This window comes from Dicentrarchus labrax, unplaced genomic scaffold (assembly GCF_905237075.1).
Source record: "Dicentrarchus labrax unplaced genomic scaffold, dlabrax2021, whole genome shotgun sequence".
Taxonomy (NCBI): Eukaryota; Metazoa; Chordata; class Actinopteri; family Moronidae; genus Dicentrarchus; species Dicentrarchus labrax.
Window position 1 is genome coordinate 32,569,065 of NW_026136711.1, and position 19,655 is coordinate 32,588,719.

The window sequence follows — 19,655 nt, forward strand, 5'->3', positions numbered from 1 at the left end:
GAGAGGAGAGGATGTGTCCTACTTTACAACCTCTGCTCCATCAGAGGGGTGGGAGAGGTTTAACAATTCATAAGCCAGTCCTCAACTACTTTCATAGACACCAGAAGTGTCATTAAGTTGCATTATAATCAGGAACAATTACGCCCCAGCTCAAACAGAAATGTCTCTGCTAAACTTTCAGAATAAATAGCACCTGAGGCAGTATTTTAAACCAGCTTACTATCATCAACAGAGTTAAGCGGTTAGACAGGATTTTCAAAATGCAATTGCAGAGTGTGTCCTGCAAAATCCTTTATCTCTTACATTGTGCTTTTAATTCTCCTTTAAATTACATCCACACTCTGTTCCGCAAGACTGCCTTCAAGTCTCAATTTCACTGTAGCAAACAAACTGAAATAAAGATTTGGTTTTTTTAGCTATTGACTCAAGCTCTTGCATGTAGGACATCTTTCATGATACTGTCATCAACCTTAACTGGTGGTTTTATTGTTCTATACTTGAAAAACTAAAATAAAATTTTTTTGTAGTGGCTCAGTGGTTAAAACTGTCAGCTCACAGCTTTTATTCCAAGAATCCAAATACATGCAGGTGAATGTGAGAGTGAATTTGTTATCCAGTATGTGTTATATGTAGTCCATATGTGTGTTTGACATGTGATAGACTGGGATAGGATGCATCCCCTGAACATGATGAACAGTACTGAAACTGTAGGTATTGAAAAATCATTCATTGATGAGAAAGCGCTACATTTTTTGGTCAGATTTGTTCTATTTTCTAGTGCTCTGAAACTTTGATTGGAACATCTTTGTCAACTCTGCTGTCAGACCTTCTTTATTCATAAATTATTATGCCATCATGTCCAGCCAGTCATCTTTCGTCCCATGGACCACAAACTTATTGGCTGTTGGATGCTGTCATTCTGTCTTTCAGACTGACTTTTGCATAATGCACCACCCAACATGAAGCAATTTTCTTTCCAATAAATGAAAAAACTGTCATGAGCTGCAAGCTGTTTCAGAACTGAAATTACTGCAACACACAGCACTTTGTAATATCTACAAGGAACTCCTGAGTTGTAGCCTAAAGTACTTTGAATTGATTTGGCCATTTGTGGGCAGTAGAACAACCCATTAAAACAACATGGACATATTGTCACTTTATAATGTTGTCATAACCAATGTGTGAGGTAAACAGTTGCCAGCATGCTTCCAGCAGAAATGGAGAAACGCAAAGATTCATTCAATTGAAAATAGTAAAGTTGGGGAAAAAAAAAGTTTAGGGACACCACAGGGTTGGGTGATCATTCTCACCATTATTAATAGAAATTAGTGATAAAAGTATCTATAAAAATTAGCCCGTTAGTTGGCCCGGCAGGCAGCAAACGTTAACAAATTATCTGATGTTCATGTTAACATCTACTTCCTCAGTGTATTCTTAAGCATTAACATCCAGTTTCCTATACTTTCCAAAACTCATCAAACAGAACTCTGATCTTTTTTCTTTCTGCAGATCTTGAATTATGTTTTATGGCAGATGTTCACTGCCAACTTGTTTCACTTGGTAATTGTGATAATACCTGCACATAGAAAGTAAAGCATAATTAAATGTAATGAGACTGACACAGGGACACATCGTTGAACATGAAAATCTTCTTAATCAGTCTTTTGACGTTCTTCCTCAGACAAAGAAAATGTAATTACATAAAACAGTCCAACAACATCACTGTATGAAGTGTTCCCATTTCCATATCAAGTAGTTTCCCAAACAACCTCAATATATAAAGTGTTTTCCCTTTAATAATCTCCATACATGACACATTTTCATGCTATCTAACACCTGAAATATGCATCACTTTCCCACTGGTAATGCTTAGAAATCATTTCTCTTCCCAGCAGTGACAGTGGAAAGGAGGCCATTGTTGTTGTGCTTCGGAGTTTAGCGATCTTCACAGAGGTGTAATAAGTTTAATAATTCATAAGTTGTGGATTCAATTTTGCTTTAAACTGCTTTCATAAGTTATCTGGCTGGCTGCTTTCCTGCTGTGGGGCTGTCACAGGCATAATGGACCCCAGAGGCTGCTCATCAACACACACACACACACACACACACACACACACACACATAAACACAAACACATGCATACAAACATGCACAGCCTCTGGCAGCTGACAGTGTTGCATACCCAAAAGGATTTAGGCACCCAATGTATACCTGCATGTGCATAGGCATGAACACACACACAAAAATACACAAAAAATATGTGTATATAAATACAAGTCATACATGCACTGTTATATAAACAGTATATTAAAGTACACTTTACGGCAACTGGGCCCTCTCTGTCTCTGTGACTGGATGTAAGACAAACTGTTTTAGTCACAACTTTCCCCTCCCAGCGATATGAATACTCTGGCCTCGTCGTCCAAACCTACAAATTTCTTGCGCCAGAGTTTTGGTGGCTGAGGTATCAACACACTGCAAACATGTTTGTCACAACAGGCATATGAAGGCATAGCACTTGATATGTTAGCACTAATAGTCTTTTTGAATGGATACACACATCAGCTTTACTCTGACACATTTTCTTTGTAAGGCCTCTTTTCCGCTTCTTTTTCTCTTCGTTCTCCAACTCTGCCTGATAAATTAGCGTCTCCTGGTGAATAATTTGAATGTGATTAGGCTAATGACTGCTGGCGCTGTCAGCTTACTGAACAGGTTGAGTTATAGACGAGGCATCAGGCCAGATTTTCCACCTGCAGTAGAAGCAGTGGCATAATGCTTACAGCGTGAGCATCTTTTGAAGAAAAGACGGAAATGACTTAGCAGGTGCAAGGCGGGTTGACAGACTAAGGCATGGATCATCTTACAGATCTAGCAAATTTTTGTACAAAATTTTCATCACCAATTATGTAACATCAGTAATCTTATTGATGTTACTGAGTGAGTAAATGCATGCTTTGAACAGTATTGAAGACATAGCTGAAGGTTTTGTATTTTCAGGCCATAAATCATCAACAGTTGTTGACTTACTGTTGATTAATGAAAGTGTGTGACACCATTGGTAGAACTGTATTGCATCACTGTGTGTGCCCTACGAATATGTTTATCTCATGCATGTGCATGCAGGCACGCAGGCACGTGCAGAAGTAGACAGTCAACATCGGAAAACTGAGAAACTGAGGAATTGTAGGCAGAATAACAGATAACGTGCACAGCTCACATCTAGAAAAAAAGCAGCACAAGCAGAGACTGTAGAAAATGCCTACAATAAGTTGAATCTTTAATGACAGAACTTTCCAATTTTCCAGCTGCCGGCTGGCTAACATCGCTAACAGCACTGCCAAGGGACTGTAACTGATTTATCCCCGCTGATCCGAATAAAGCAAATCACACTGGAATTTATAACTGTTATTTTTTGGTGGAGCTTCATCCACATCTAATCCCACCGTACCACTGTCTATGTTGAACAATGTTGAATGAATGCATTTTTAGCTGTTTTCAAATGTCTAGTTGCCTTTAAAGTGATTGATTTCTTTGAAACTGGGACATTTGTTAGTATTATTAAAGGTATAAAAGGCTATTTCTGAGAATAAATAAAAAATGTAGCCCTAAAGAAACATCCAGTGATTGTCTGCTACAGCATTTCTCATAAAAAAAGAAAAGCCAATAATATTCTGTATGATTTGTTATGGTGTACTTGAAAGCTTAGTATTCCCTCACTGTTGTCACTGTTGAATGAGTAAATGAAAGGGCCTACGGCACTGTGCTACAAAAGAGACACTGATCTCTGTACCACCCCAAAGTTAACCCTGGCCTCTCCACTGCAGATAAATGAATACTAAAATAAAGTTAAAAAAAAAAAGTAGATACAGGCATGCATTCACTCATTTAAGAATTTGATTTATATGTGAAACAGGGAATTTATCTTCTGACACAATCAAACACAAGTGTAGAGAAGCTGAAGTATAAACTACAGATGCAGTATCTTCTGCTTGTTTTACAGGCTTGTACGTGAAAAGTTCCACCGGATTCCATCAGATTTAAAACATCAAACACCTGCTAGGCCTGTGTGTGTATTTGTGTGTGTGTGTGTGTGTGTGTGTGTGTGTGTGTGTGTGTGTGTGTGTGTGTGTGTGTGTGTGAGTGTATCTCTGTCTATGTGTGTGCATGCATGCGTAAAGGGAACACTAACAGACACTGCTGTAGTATCTCGCAGGATTCCCTCAAGCTTTCACCAAACACAAAAATGCTATGTATTCAGTATAATCATGCACACAGTCTCTTTGTCCTTGGTGCAGGCTGTTGAGGATGAGGCTGTGCTGCCAACACCTGAGACTGAAAAAGATCTAATTGCAGTAGTCTGCAAATTTGCTTGCTGCTTCCTCATAATCCTGCAGCAGATTTAAGTTATTTTCACCAAACTGCACAACACAATGTTTCAGTAGATTTTGATCGTACGGGTACAACGTCAGGATTGTACTAGTAGAGTACTTCATATTATTCAACAGACTTAATCTGTTCTGGTGGGGAACCCCTTTGAGTTGTTCACACCATGATGTGAAAGTTGCTGAAATGTTGAAATGGGACAGTTTTTAGGAGATTACAAATAATTTTTTTTTTTTTAATTTCCAAAGACTACATTTGAGCACAATGTCAAATTCAGAATGACGGAAGTGACGGAAGCCACATCACCAACGTACATTGTCACTGATGCCTATATCGGCAACACAGCAACCCGTGAAGATCATAGAAATGTCACAAATAAAAATGTCACAAATTATTCCGATTTGATCTGATTTGAGAACCAAATCTGATTTGCAGTCAGAATAAAGCCTTACTTTTCACCTTTAAGTTTAATACTGACCACCTTTTCAGAAGCCCTGTCTCAATGGAGAACTTGCTAGATTTTGCACACTTTAGTAGCTCTGAACAAAACATATTTCGATATACTTATGACTAACTAGCTAACTAACAAGGATACAATGTGGAAACAAGGCAAATTTAGAACTGTCTGCAGGTGCACTCCTTTTTAATGGAGGCTTTCCCTTTCCATTTGCTTTTTGTTTTTCTACTAAGCTAGGCTAAATCATATCAATCTTGCCATCATTCCTTTAATGTTTCTGCTTCTGCTCTGATCTGTTTCATCCTTAAGGACCACCATACATTTTCAGAAGAAAACCATACTCTCGAGCTACCATCGAGCCTATTAACACGCAAACGCACGCAGCGGAAACACTGACATGCATACGCATCAAGTTATTATACATTTTGCCTCAAGGTCAGCAGGAGCCTACGACAGGCAACGGGCCAGACAGAAAGACAGACAGAGAGAGAGAGAGAGAGAGTGAGAGAGAGACACACACACACACACACACAGAAAGAGAGAGAGAGCTTCAGGCAGTCTACAACAATGCACACAAACACACACAAACTGTTTCACACATAGACGAAACACAAACGACACATATGAGCACGCTCTGACAAGATACTCAGGGCAATATCACAGAATTACACAAACACGTTCAAACACACAATCTCTGCTCCTCTTTATCTCTCTCTCTCATTCACAAACACACACACACACACACACTTTGCCACAGGCCACTGCTGTGCTAGTTGCCGCCGTAGAGACCTTACATTATCTATGCGGACTGTGGACTCCTCTAGGTATAGTGACACACACACATCAGACAGACACGTTTTACTGCATTCTTTTCTGATAAACGCACACACAGACACCTTGGTCAAACAAATTTACATCCACATAAAGTGTGCATATTACAGGTAATGCAAATTCAAGTGTAGCGTCAGACACGAAACACATTCACAAGCAAGCGATTTATACATGTTGCCAACATGCACACCCACACTGCTTGAAGTGTATCTTACATTTACAGCACATAAAATCCTCACAAACAAGCATTTGTCATAAATACACATGAGCACACAAAACTCACCCACAGACACACAGACATGAACACACATGCATACATATGCGGAACTCTGAAGTGATTTCCCCGCAATGTGTGGGCGGACTTGCATTATGATCAAAGTTTCACCTCATTATGTTGGATGTGACACATACACACAGCTGCCACTGTTGTGAGAGTATGGCAGTGCCAGTCTAAATTAGTTTGTGTGAATATGTGTGTGTGTGTGTGTGTGTATATATGTGTGCATTCCTGTTTTTATGTGAACATGAAATTGAACCAGTAATGACCACATTAGCAGTATACTAGACTATTCAAAATAAGGACACTTAAAATTAAGCCAAGGTTCTCAACTTTAGATTATCCCTAGATTTACACAAAAACAGTTGTGCTGGTACAAAAAAATAGATAAAGAAGCACTGTGGCTTCAGAGCACTGACCCACCTGAAATCCTGATCAGGGTCCATCTGATACTGATCAGGTTTGGGAAGATTTTGGCTCGGAGACTTTTTAAAATGTTATTAATTGTATTTGTTTGTGTAATGTCTGTAATCTAACATAGCAATGCAGCTGGACTTGCGAGATCATGAAATCATGCGAGAATCCCTATTGCTTGTGTCCGAACCACAGTGGTGCCAGACCAATCAGTGTTCCATTAAGGACTGTGGGCAGCTACGGCATGAGCTATGATCATTACTGTTTGCTTTGAAACAACAGTGGTGGCTACTAAAGAGGTTAGTGGAGATGCTGCTAGCAACAGTTTTATCAGAACTATGTCAGAGTATTTCTTCTTTGAAGCAAGAGCAAAGAACAGCACTGAAGGCTTTTCTCGATGTAGAAGACGTTTTACTAGGTTAAATTGTTTGTTGATCTGATTGGTTGAAGTTTGCCTGTGATAGACAACTGCTTTAGGGCTTGTTTTCTTTGACGGAGGTACCCTGAGGTAACTGTTATGCTTTGGGTTTCAAAAGAACTCCTGATGAACCTAGATGTTAAAGGCAATGTTTAAGATATTTGCAATCTTTCAGTTGTATGTATGTATTTACTGTATGTCTATTATCTATTATAATATTAAGAACGCTGTTATAATTGAGAATCTATTTAACTACGCCTGGAATAGTTTTCCTCTTATTGTTTTCTGCCATGTTAAATCAATAAAATGGCTACCTAAACATGAAAAAAATAAAAATGGTTGTGTACAGACCATGAATGGGGTTCTTCACTTTAGCACCATGGGAAATCCCCACTTGTTAAAAAAAATCATGATTCAGGAGCCTCATCATCATTTGTGGTTTCTTTAAAGATACTTTTCTGAGTTCAGGAACCCAAAATTACATTTTAGGTAGAGGAAATACCAAGCAACACCTTGCCTTTAGAATGAACAATGATGAAAACTGGAGCAGCGACACAAAAGGATCTAAAACTCTTCACTAAGTGAACCTTTTCAGCTTGTCCCCTGGGTTTCTTTTGTAGCAACAAAACACTGATGCATTTTTATAACAGCAGCACTCATTCCTTAATCTCAGAAAACACTTAATAAAAATCTACAATGTGTCTGCAATGGTGCATCATCAAATTAATGTCCAGAAGGTACTAGCACTGTACACAATAGTAAATATTAGCATAATAATGCTGCCTATTTATGATAGTTTGTTGTATGTGTTAATATGCATAATTAACTTGAATGAGTTGAGACGACAGTGTGCAGTATTTGTATTGGGTTGCTGCCAGGTACCAACATCTGTATTAAAATTGAAGTGGGCTGCTGCTGAAAAAAAGAGCATCAAAACTCAGCAAAGCTTATCTGGTGCATAAAAGAAAACACAAGATGGCATTGAAAGGAGTTGAATTGAATGAAGTAATGCACTCAGCTTATTTCATTTCGTTGAATAAGGCATTTAAGCCGACACACCATTATAATCAACCAACTATTCAGCAAACCACCAGGTAGGCGTCACAATACAAATGAACGAGTGTGCTGTTGAAGAGTTCAGATAAAAACAGAAGCACCTGTTAATTCACAGCTACAATACAGTAAAATTGGCAGAACAACTGCTGTGAAAAATCCTCTGATTCTAAATACAAACATTGTTTTCTCAAAAAAGGTATACATTTATACATATTATCAGAATTTGCTGAAGTTTCCCATGACATGGCTAACTTGTTATGCTCATTTTGCACAAACTCACAGTTTAAATGGATATAAAATACAAAAGATCTCCCAGTGATGTCCAGTCAATTGTCAGCTTCTATACATTTCTTGTGGATCAAATGATACCATAGAAAGATCACTTGATACATCATATTCAATTGCTTAAAACAACATATATTTTTCTGACAAGGATCCTTTTCTGGTTGTGTGGAAATAGTGTGGAGATATTACTCTGCCTTTGGCCTTACTCTCCGAGGGTAATCTGGGGCAGCCATACAAAGCAGGTGACTTTGGCATCAGATGATACGTTTTGCTTCTTGTCTTCTTCCAGCGGTTAATTTCTTTTAACCATGAAAGCAACCACCAAGTAGTTTTAGTCGCCTAAACGCACCTAAACAGAGTAATGAAACAAGTTCAGCTGGAGGATGCAGTCATCTGCAGGAGTTGAAAGATATAGTGTGGTGATATTCTATATTTATCCTATTGTCAACAACTCCTATGAAAAGACCAAACCAACAATGAACTGATAACAAGTATTGTATATGCATCTAAAGCCTGATTCATCTTATTCGTATGTGCCAGAGAGAGCTCCACTGTTGTTCAAAAAACTAATAAAAATACATCAATGAGCCGTTGCACTGGATGACATGTTCCTTCATTACCGAAAACACACACTGTAGTTTATTTTGACTCAATCCCACATATATAAGGAAGGTTTTCTAAAAATGAAATTGTCAAGTGCCCGGTTGCATAAAACCTCTTAGGCTAAGATTGCTCCTAAATTTTCATCTATAACTTAGAAAAAAAATGAGTTGCATAAAATCACCATAAGGATTTCCTTAGGATGTTGTCAGGGAAAATCCTTTGATCTGTAAGTGTTTGCACTTCGCTACCTAAGTAGACCCTTATGAGTTGCTAAGGCCCTTAGTAACTATTGTCCTCAGATTTTAGGGGCCCATAGCAGTGAAATAATTTTCAAATCATAAGACAATGGCTTTATGGTGATTTAAGAGGAGGGGGCGATACCAAGATACATTTTTCTGGACAGGAAAAACCCACTGGAAACAATGAGCGATGTACAACTTGTATAGAGCATATAGTCGACTGTCATTAGGTAGGTAGGTAGATATCAGGAATGTCATTTTATTGAAACTCTCCAGTTTGTGTTGACTCCTGTCAATGTTTGGCTATTACTTCATCTCTGGTTCAGTTCACAGCAAGATTTCTCACACTGATTTTGTCAGTCAGAGTTCAATTTACTTTGGATGATGTGATTGCGCTTTCCATGTTCTTCGAGGAAAACAACATTCAACAAAAACAGTTGAGCATAACCATGGTAACATAACTCCACATATGCTGTATTTTGACAGTAACTACCGTAAAAGCCTTCATCTAAACACTTACGCAAGGAGACAACCTTATATATAAGTATATGCAATCAGGCACAGACATTTAAGGAAATTGCTTATCCTTTTTTAAAACATAAAGGGATGTATTTGTGATATGCATTAGGTATTTTAAAGGATTCAGGCATACATATTGAGTAAAAACAGACAGGGTAGAGAACTCGTAAAATATTGAGAGATTACGTTGTCGGTTTTGGTCTTTTCATTGTGTTTATTGACAATAATAAAAACTATAGAATAGCACTGGTCTCATCCATTAAATCTCCAAACCGGGAGAGGATGTTTAAACCCAGTTTTATTTCGCTGAAATGGCATTTAGAGTTGTTATCTGCCTTGCTGACATCATTTTCCATTTACAACAAACTAAAATGTTTAATAACTCTAATAATCGTGGCAGTGGCACAGCAAATCATAGGACTAAGATGGTGGATTTCGTGTGTGTGTGTGTGTTTGTGCATGATGTATACAGACACACACAGGCTCTGAGTTACTGAATGCCAGGGTGTCTGATTGCGGTTATTATGATGCTGAAGGCGATGAAGATGTGTAATTAGCTATTGTCCCCGACAACGCTGGCACACAGTGCGACTGTAGTTAACACACTTTGCCTCACTCATACACACACAAACAAACACACGTACACATACACACATGAACTGTATCACCCATCCCCACCCCCACCCCCACCAACTCAGCAAATAAAACACAGACGGGAAGAATAAACAGAAAAAACAAAAGACAGGATTTGCACAAATAATACATGTACAGTACACGCACGCACACACACACACACACACACACACACACACACACACACACACAAACTCTGTCACCCCTTGCACACATTTTTTTACACCCCATTATCTATCACCACACACACACACACACACACACACACACACACACATACACACAGCTATCTCTCACCCACACATATAGAGCAGCTATGGAAGGAACAAGCAGTAATTAGGACGGTTAATGGCTTCTCTGTTGTGGTTAATTGCAGCCTGTATGGATCTGGTTGAGGGGTCGGCAAGGGGGTGGGGGGAGAGAGTTGAAGAGGGGTGTCACTTTGGCTCTAATGATCTCATGTTTTTTTATTCAACGTATCCCCTCTTTACCTCTTTTCTCTCAAAGCTCTCAACTTTATTTGTGTAAAACTTTCTAAAAATGATGACACTCGATGTATTCACTCACTTGAGGAGGATCAGTCTGCTTCCTTTAGTCTCCATTTTGATACAAGAGTTTTAGTTACATACATGTGAAATACCAGAAACCTCTGAAAGTAGCATTTTATATAGATTGATGCCGTGCCTTTGGTTAATTATAATTATTATACATAGATGGTATCTGCAAAATTCTATAACAGGTATTTTGTTCCTCCCAGATAAGAGTACATTTTGATAAGCATCCCTATGAGATGCCCAGACCTTCATCAGCAGACCTTCTCTTTATGCTGATGGACTACAATCTGCGCAGGTGGGCGCTAATCAGAATCAGAATCAGATATACTTTAATAATCCCGTGGGGAAATTTCTTGTGGGGGGAAAAAGGGGGGGAGAAAAACAAGAGGAGAGGGGAGGAGAAAAAAGCAGCTCCCAGACTCTGCTCCTGTAGGGGAGTACAGTGTGGGACTTGGAAAACACCTCAGCAACATACGCATATATGATCACACTTTACAACATAAAACTCAAAACAACTTGCAACGGGGAGGTGGGAAAGGGGGGTGGAGGCGTACCAGCGCAGACAGGCAGCCGCGGCGCAGCCAGCATCGGCTAAGTGTAAAGCAGTGAGAGGACACTGTTCATGAAACCACAATGGTGGCCCCCATTGGGGTTAGCGTAGATGCAGCATCAGTTGCATCCAAACGGGAGAGTATTCCTGCATTAAAAGAAGAATAAATACAAATAAAATATAAAAAACGGCAGTGAAGGCTTTTCTCAATGGAAAAGATGTTTTTGCTCTTCTCCCGGCTGGCTTTGAATACGTTATATGGTTCCTTGATTTGATTGGTTGACGTTTGCCTATGATAGACAGTGATAGACAGATGGTAAATCTAATCACCAGCAGAGTATTTTTTGTAAGGGCCTGTCTTTTTTCCAAACACTCCCCAACAATGACTTCCCAGATGGTTTTGTGTAACAAACCATCAGGGGCTAACAGTGTCTTATTATTTGTTCGTGAACATCTTGCTGTTAAAACATACTGTCAAATTATATTTATAGTTTGTGAACCGCACTCAATGTTATTGAGTTTGAATCTTGCTAGCATAATGTTAGCTCTCTGGCTCGTAAAGTTCTATGAGAAAGAACTAGAAATATCTCCCATTCCCAAGTGGTATCTAAGGTTGATCCTATTTACTGGAGTAGTAAACAACATTTCCATTGCATTAGAACCTTATGGAATGATAATGATTGTTTTAGTTATTAGTCAAACCTTTAGGTGTTACCATGGAAACTGAATTATGGTTTGTGACAAACTTTAGATTTTGATTGCAAAAACACATGAAAATATAAATGAATAGTCTCAATTTATTTTTTTTTCTTTGGCAAGTGACCATGCAGTCTGAGGGGACGTGGCAGATGGTTCTGGCCTCCATGATGTCCATTAATTCCTGATAATAGACACCTGGTCGGGCATTAACGCTTACTTATTGTACAGTCCAAGCTCTGCTATACATCACCAGAAACTATGAAAGCTTTAGCTCCATTTGCTCTGAAAGAACAGCAAAACAAAAAAAACTGACTGCGCACCAATACAGCCCACCTGGTGGTTGCCCTCCAATAAAAAAAAAGAGAGACTTGTGTTTTGCGCACAAGTTTTGCTTCTCAGCTGTATGACATGTAATATGTCACTAAATCCTCCGTAAGAGGAGGCAATCCTCCCTAAAAACACGACTACACAAAAGGAACGCTGGTTTAGAAAAAAGAATGAAATTGCTCACAGCTGAAGAGAAAACAGTTTGGCAGGTGTATGGCAGAAAAAACATCAAAAACTCCTTTGAAGTTACAGTATAGTGTCTTTCTGATAACATTTCAGTGCTGTGGATTCGACATGACGCTCAGTTAACTATTTACAAGGTTCAGCGGAGGGCCGGCGCTGGGAGACAGAGAGATGAAAGATGAAAATGGGAGGTAAGTGGGGTTTTGTGGTGAGAAAGACAGACCCGTCATCAATAAGTAACATGATTTGGTCCCCATCAGCTGCTGAACGTTCTGCCATGATGTACCTATGCACTGTGTGTAAGCTGCTTGAGATAAGAGTGTTATCTAAATGCCTCAAAATGTAAATGACAGAGGGAGGAACTGAGAAACAAAGGAGATGAAGACACACATTTGTATTTTGTCGCTGGAAACATTCTGTACAGCAGACAACACATCACTTTTATTACAATCAAGTGCATCCTATACCAATAATATGCTTTCAGTGTTGGCATGTATAGTATGTGTGAATATATTTCCTCACTGAGTTCTTATCTTGATGTGCTGCTTTTCTGCATCACCGTCACGCTCGCAATCACAGAACAGACGCCCTCCTGGAGGATTATGGTCACAACATGCTGAGCGAAATGCAGTTTGTAGGGAACAGCAGAGAGAACTGCACACGTCATGCACAGCTGATGATAACATCCAACACACTCACTGCCTCACAACAGTCACTATTAAATTCTCAGTGCGGTCAGCTCAGTAATGCTCAGAAAATGAAGTGGATCAACTCGTGCAGTCGGCAGAAAGCCAAGGCGGTGACAAATCCCTCATCATTCATTTATTCTCCATTTCTCCTTCGTTAGTATTTCATGCGCTCATTTCTTCAACAGTGATGAAAAGATGAAATCAATCCCAGAAGCAACGCAGACTACACAAGAAATGATGAATAATAATTTGTACATTCAGTTATATTCTCAAGAAAAAATGATGGAACAGACTTCCCAAATGACCCAATTACAAGTATGAATTTAAGACAATGAAACACAAATAATCCCAAACGTGTCTTAGAGGCCCTGAGTAACATTTATTAGGATCTATTGGCAGAAATGGGATATAATATTTTAAGGTATAACCACTGAACCCTACACACTGGTCCTTTAATGTGCTGTTATCCAAACATTTCCTTACTGCTGCTTGACTTCCCCACTACAATCCCTCTTAAGAATGAAGCCAAAGTGCAGAAGTAGTTTAAAAAAGTATGAAGTGAAATGTGAGACCCCTATAGTGTCTGAAAACTAAAAGAAATAAAAGCAGCTTTCAGCACATTCCCAGCACAGCTATCAGCTTAGTTAGTCTCCCAGGCCATTGCAGAGAATCCAGCTCCCACTATGCTCATTGGTGCATGAAATAGGATGCCGCTCACCTTATTAATACCCATGATGCATCTCTCTAACTCTATTACTGTATATTATAAAGGAACAACCTGCTATGTGCTTATGTCATATTTGCTAGTTTTGAGTTTTGACTATCACTATGTGTAGAAAACATCAAACTTAGTCAGTTTGTGCTAACAGAGCTCTTGAAGTTCTGGAAAGTCAGCTACACAACGATATGATAACATCAACAACTAGCCGATCATTAGAGCTGACAAACACTTAGTGCCTACTTATGTTAGATCATGAAAACACTTTAAAACTACTAAACTCCAAAGTAGGAAAATGTGAATGTGTCTTCCAATGCAGAAAAACATATTGGTGGGTAGGAACTGTAACAGCTGATCTATAGCACTGCAGGCATTAGACATATGGAAGTTCAACAGGGACCGAATTACAGTCTAACTAGCTACAGCAATCCAAGCACAATGAAGATCATACATTTACCAATCCCCTCTGGAAGTTGCAATGCGATCGCCACCGTTGTGAATTCTGTGTGACGTTACAGATTTGTCCAGTCACCACAACTTTTCTGCAAATTTGACCAATTATTGTTCCCCTACATAAAACACTGAGCAATAGATCAACTATGCTCTGCTAGGGATTTTATTGTCACTGGAACAAGTTGCATTTGATTTTTAATTAATTTAATGTCATTGCAAAAAAATGGCTAAAACATTGCAACAAAAGCTACTGTGAAATCAGCCATTTTAGGCTGCAAATGCCAAAAATCCTGGAGGGACTGATTTTCCTTTGCAGTTGAACTCTTCAATCCCACAGACTTGAAGGTAATTTGACCCTGAAAAAATTCCCCTGCCAAACAACAACAGCAACCAAAAAGGTATCCTGGGTTCAAATATCTTGCTGAAACTTCTGGACTGCATGCAAGTGAACACACAGATGTTTGAATGGCTGGTACTTGTATACATCTAGAGTACAAATGTCTTTTTCTTCTTTCCCGTTTCCACCTCATAACCACAACCATCAGTTTTCTTGATGCTCAGGTCAGTTGTCAGAGTTTTTGGAGTTGTACAAATACACATACCTCATTTAGCATTAATACTCCCTCTGTGTAGACAACAACAAATACGTTGTTTACTTCTACCCTTACACACCTTACACACCTTGCCATCAGGGGAATCTCGAGGGGTGGCATGGGGTGACAACTCCACCCCAACTGCCATAGGGCCACATTTTAGACTAAGTGATAGACTTAAGTTCAATAAAAAAAGCCATGCATTGTAAAAATGTCTGAAGATTAGAAAATAACAACAAGAACAATTATAACTATTGATTTATAATCTATATATTCACCACTTATATCTTCATCTGGGGACTTTTCCAAGCAAATATTGATATATGTGATTGTTCATTATATATATTATATATATATTTCTGCTACCCCTTAACGTCTCTATGCCACCCCATGAATATTTTTCGATATTTTTCGATTTAATGACATATTAAATTGAATTGACTTAACTGTCTGTCAGCTCTCTGTGGCTGATTTGTGTTTTAACCTACATAAAATCTTTGACACCTGGATTTTTTGCCTACTTGTGCATAGGGCTGCATAATTCATCGAAATATTATCGAAATTGCAACATGGCCTAGTGCAATATCCAAATTGTCAAAAGCTGCAATGTTTGATAAGGGAAATTGTGTGACAAACAGCACTAAAATGAAGTACTGTAGTGCTGCAGGGATGTCCTGGCCTTCAAAGTTTGTTAGACATAAGAAAACATGTTTATTTGGTACGAACCCCCAAAAAATGTCACATCTTTATAATTTTAAGGTTTTTTCAGTGAAAATTTTTTTTTATGGAAAAATGATAATTCTCACATTAATCGCAATTGCATTATCTGTCAAAATAATTGCAATATAATGTTTCTACCATGTCGTGCAGCCCTACTTGTGCATTAGGTGTACGTCATTCTTGTGAAACACGTTGATGGTTACTGTATGTGTGTAAACCCACGAGAGCTGTGATTGGGTGGACCTGACTGCTTCCTCTACATGCTGGTATAATGCCAGAAAAACATTCAGAAAGTTAAATAAAGATTAAGAAATGTTATCCTTTTGATGAACACATTATATAGTGACCATCACTCCCCATCACAGCAAATATAACAATATCAATATGATTTCTTCTGCTATTAACAAGCAAACAGCAGTCTCCCTTACATCCACAGTAAGACTGATTTAACACCTCATACAGAACCACAAAACCAAGTCAAAAAATATGACATCTTTTAAGTCTGAGAACAACATCAAAAAACACAATTAATAAATCCAGTGAACAAACAGAAGAGCGCCACCTAACTTCATCAGTAGAACATCCAAGCAAGAAGATCCCACAGGACCTTCATGCAATGCTTGAGTGATTTCTGGGAAGTGTAGTTCAGAATCACCACAACAATGAGAGCTTAACAGCAGTAAATGCATTAATAAAAGCAAAAGACTGCAGTCTAATCATTGAAGCATTGAAGGAATTTCCCTCATGGGCTCCGCACTCACCAACATTGTTTGCCCCAACGTCTCTCCTCAGACCGCAAAACATTACAGCAGACATCGAGTTTTCCTTATTAGAGTAACATCCACAGAAGACAAGAGAGAGAGACACAGGTAGGTCACTAGAAGAGAAGAAGAAGACAGAGAGAGAAGGAGACAGTGGGAGAGATGTGGACTGCCGAGCTCTCAGGGAACACAGTGGCGATGATAAGAGATGACTGGCGCTTACGTTACGACCGCTCAACCCCGAGGAGAGAGAGAGAGAGAGAGAGAGAGAGAGAGAGAGAGAGAGAGAGAGAGGTACACATTGAGAGGGAAGGAAGAGAGACAGGGTAGGATGAGCTTAGGAGAGAGAAAGTGTGTAAGGGTGTGTAAGGGGGGGCGGGAATGGTTAAAAAATAAAAGAATAAGGAGAGATGCTGAGTTTGTGTGGGAGAGTGAGAGACAAAAAGATAAAAGGATATGGATGGGAGAGAGGGAGAATAAGAGTGTATATTTTTAAAAGACAAAGCACAGAGAAAGAGAATGGTTGAGTGATTTCTGCTCATTTTAAACAGGGTTGGACTAATATGGCAACCCTATGTTCCACCTCTGTTTCTGGGTTTGTTGGTCTCCATATTTCCAATCTATTTGATGTTTTATACACAGTGTACTAGGGAGTAACATACATAAGCCACGTTTTTGTACCTGGAAATTTTAGGTCCAGGAACTGCTTTTCAAGCAACTTAAATGTTCCTTTAGCTTATCGTTGTCTGTCAGCCCCCATCCAGGGAATGTTAGGGGGGTAAAATAATGTCCCCAGAACTTAATTTAGCCCTAGGTCCCTCCAAAGGTTCCCAGTCCCTGAGGAAAGTTTGCGGTGGAAACTTGGCTTTAGTGACACGTTAAACTGGACTTACGCTTCGGCAGGGATATGCGTTAACATCTTTGCAAATCTATATAGACAAGGGTGTTATGGGTAACCTTTAGTCATTCATAACACCTCCCAAATCTCAACAACGAGTAGTGCAGACATGTGTGTTAAGCAAGCTGATTGGTTTATTCAACATCCTGTCAGGAAGTTTTCTTTGTTAATGTTTCAGAGTTTGGGAATCTTCTGGAAGATCATTGGAAACTTTTTAAAGTCATTGTTTCATATATTAAAAGAGTGTCAGTATTGCATATCCAGAGCCATACTGCTGAGAGAATACTGCTGATTCTTTTCTTATATTCTGAATGATTTCCATTTAAACCTTGTAAAACCTGCTTTTACAATATTTCAGCACTTAATCACTGGTCATGCCAATAAAGCAATGTATTTATTTTATAATTTAAGAGATTGAATGTATTTAAAGAAACAGAGAGAGGAGGGAAGAGGTATAAGCTGGACCGTGGCAGAAAGATTGAGAGAGAAAGGACACAAAAGAAGGGAGTGAGTGTCTGAGAGCATCAGAGTGAGATAGAGAGAGTGTGTGTGAAGGTATGAAAAGAGTGTGTAGAGATTAGATAGAGCAAGAGAAAGAGGATTGACTGGTTCCAGACATCCCACTCCTCCTCCTCCAGTTTCTCTCCACATTTGCTTTTACATTTTGCTGACGCTTTATCCACAGCAGCTTCCAACAAACTCAACACATGACACGTTCGATTTACTAAATAACTTAAAATACAAACCACCAGAAATATATTTAAGATCTCCGGGACAAGGTGTTTCTTATTTAGAGAAGAGGCCAAGGGGGTCAAGCCTGTTGTAGAGGCTACCAAAACACTTTTCAAAGACCGCAATCTTTCCAAAATACTTCACCAAATGCTTTGAGTTACATAAACAGAGCTATAAAATGTGTGAATTGTGCTTTAGTTGCCACAAGGACATATTTGGGAAACAAATGAAGTACTTTGGCAGATGCAGTTTGCAGATACGTTCAATATAAACATTTCCTCGGGCTGGAATGTTTCCCACAAAGCATATGTGGTAATGAAAATGAATCGTAAATGAACACCATTTTTAGGAGATAGGGTTGAGAACAACCCATTAGAAACACATACTTTAAACAAATGTTACTTTCTCAATAACAAATATAAGATGAATGGAAATCTACAGAAGAATTCACTGCACATACAGGAGTGAATCCGGCTGCATTATTATTAACATAAACAAGACTTCTCTCCTACTAAAATCAACACACACATACACACACACACATACAGTAAATACATGCATATCTGACATGCTTGCTGAGACACATGCACAAATGCCTTGAATGCCACACACACACACACACACACACACACACACACACACACACACACACACGCACACACACACACTGCCTAATCTGTCTGCTGGCTGGGTGAAGGGGCACTAATAACCCCGGTTATTACTCTCTCTCTCTCTCTCTCTCCCCCAGTTCATCATGATGGTCGCTTGGCCTGCACTGCCTGACCTAGATTCATCCCAAACAGCTCAACCCAACATCTTCAGCAGAGGTTCTGAGTCACATTGCTCAGTCTCGTCTAGCTACACATCATTCGCAACATTTGATGCCAGCAATGCACGCAAACTACATGTGCATCCTGATTTTTATGATGGGGAAATAAGGCATGCTTCAATGTCATATGTTTCAGGTAGAAGTATATGCTTAGAACCTGCTCAGTAGCTTGCTTAATACAGTAGCTGATACAGTGAAGCGATTCATAAACTCTCAAAATTCACACATATACACTTAAGTCCAGATGTTTTACAATTCTCAGCACCAAGGTGATCTAATGACCCCTGTAAAAAAACAGCAAGGTGCCTGTGACTTCTGGGAGGTTGGACACATCTGCAGTACAATCAGAAGTTTGAGGCTGCTGAAAATACAACAGTGTGTTTGGAGGGGAAAAAAACATGCTTTCTTTAGACAAATTGAAGCATCAAATCTTAGACAATTACACAAAAATTACAAGATGAACTTTCTCATCTCTCAGTCGTTTTCAATTTTGAAGTGATAACTGCTCTGTGATACATCTCTTGTCACCCCAAAACTTTGAATTTCAAAGAAAAATGAAAAATCCAAAGATGAGCTTGTTAATTTAGTGTTTCATTTTGAAGACAAGTTATTATGTTGGGGTATTTGTGTAAAATCTGTGTCTGATACAATCGAAATATGCCCCTGTTATGTGTCTATATTTTTCATTTTCATTATGTAAGCAACATGATTGGATGAGGGGTTTTAGTCTTGGATAAGACTAGGAATACCCTAGAAAACTCTCTCTCAACCATACATAATACATGGTAACAGTGTGACTTGTAGACTCTGGCAGTATCTTTGCTGTGTAAA

General features: G+C 39.0%; 1 protein-coding gene across 11 annotated transcripts in view; it reads right to left on the minus strand.

Moving 5' to 3' along the window:
- grip2b (glutamate receptor interacting protein 2b) overlaps nucleotides 1-19,655 on the minus strand; it is a 253,256-nt gene that overhangs the window by 52,725 nt on the left and 180,876 nt on the right. For 2 of the 11 annotated variants that reach the window (XM_051415109.1, XM_051415106.1), the window contains exon 1: nucleotides 16,366-16,570. The exons of the other annotated variants lie outside the window; for them this stretch is intronic. In XM_051415109.1, coding sequence (XP_051271069.1) covers nucleotides 16,366-16,420 — 55 coding nt within the window. In that variant the 5' untranslated portion in view covers nucleotides 16,421-16,570. Of the gene's footprint in view, nucleotides 1-16,365; nucleotides 16,571-19,655 lie in introns of those variants that run through there. 11 annotated transcript variants of the gene reach the window in all.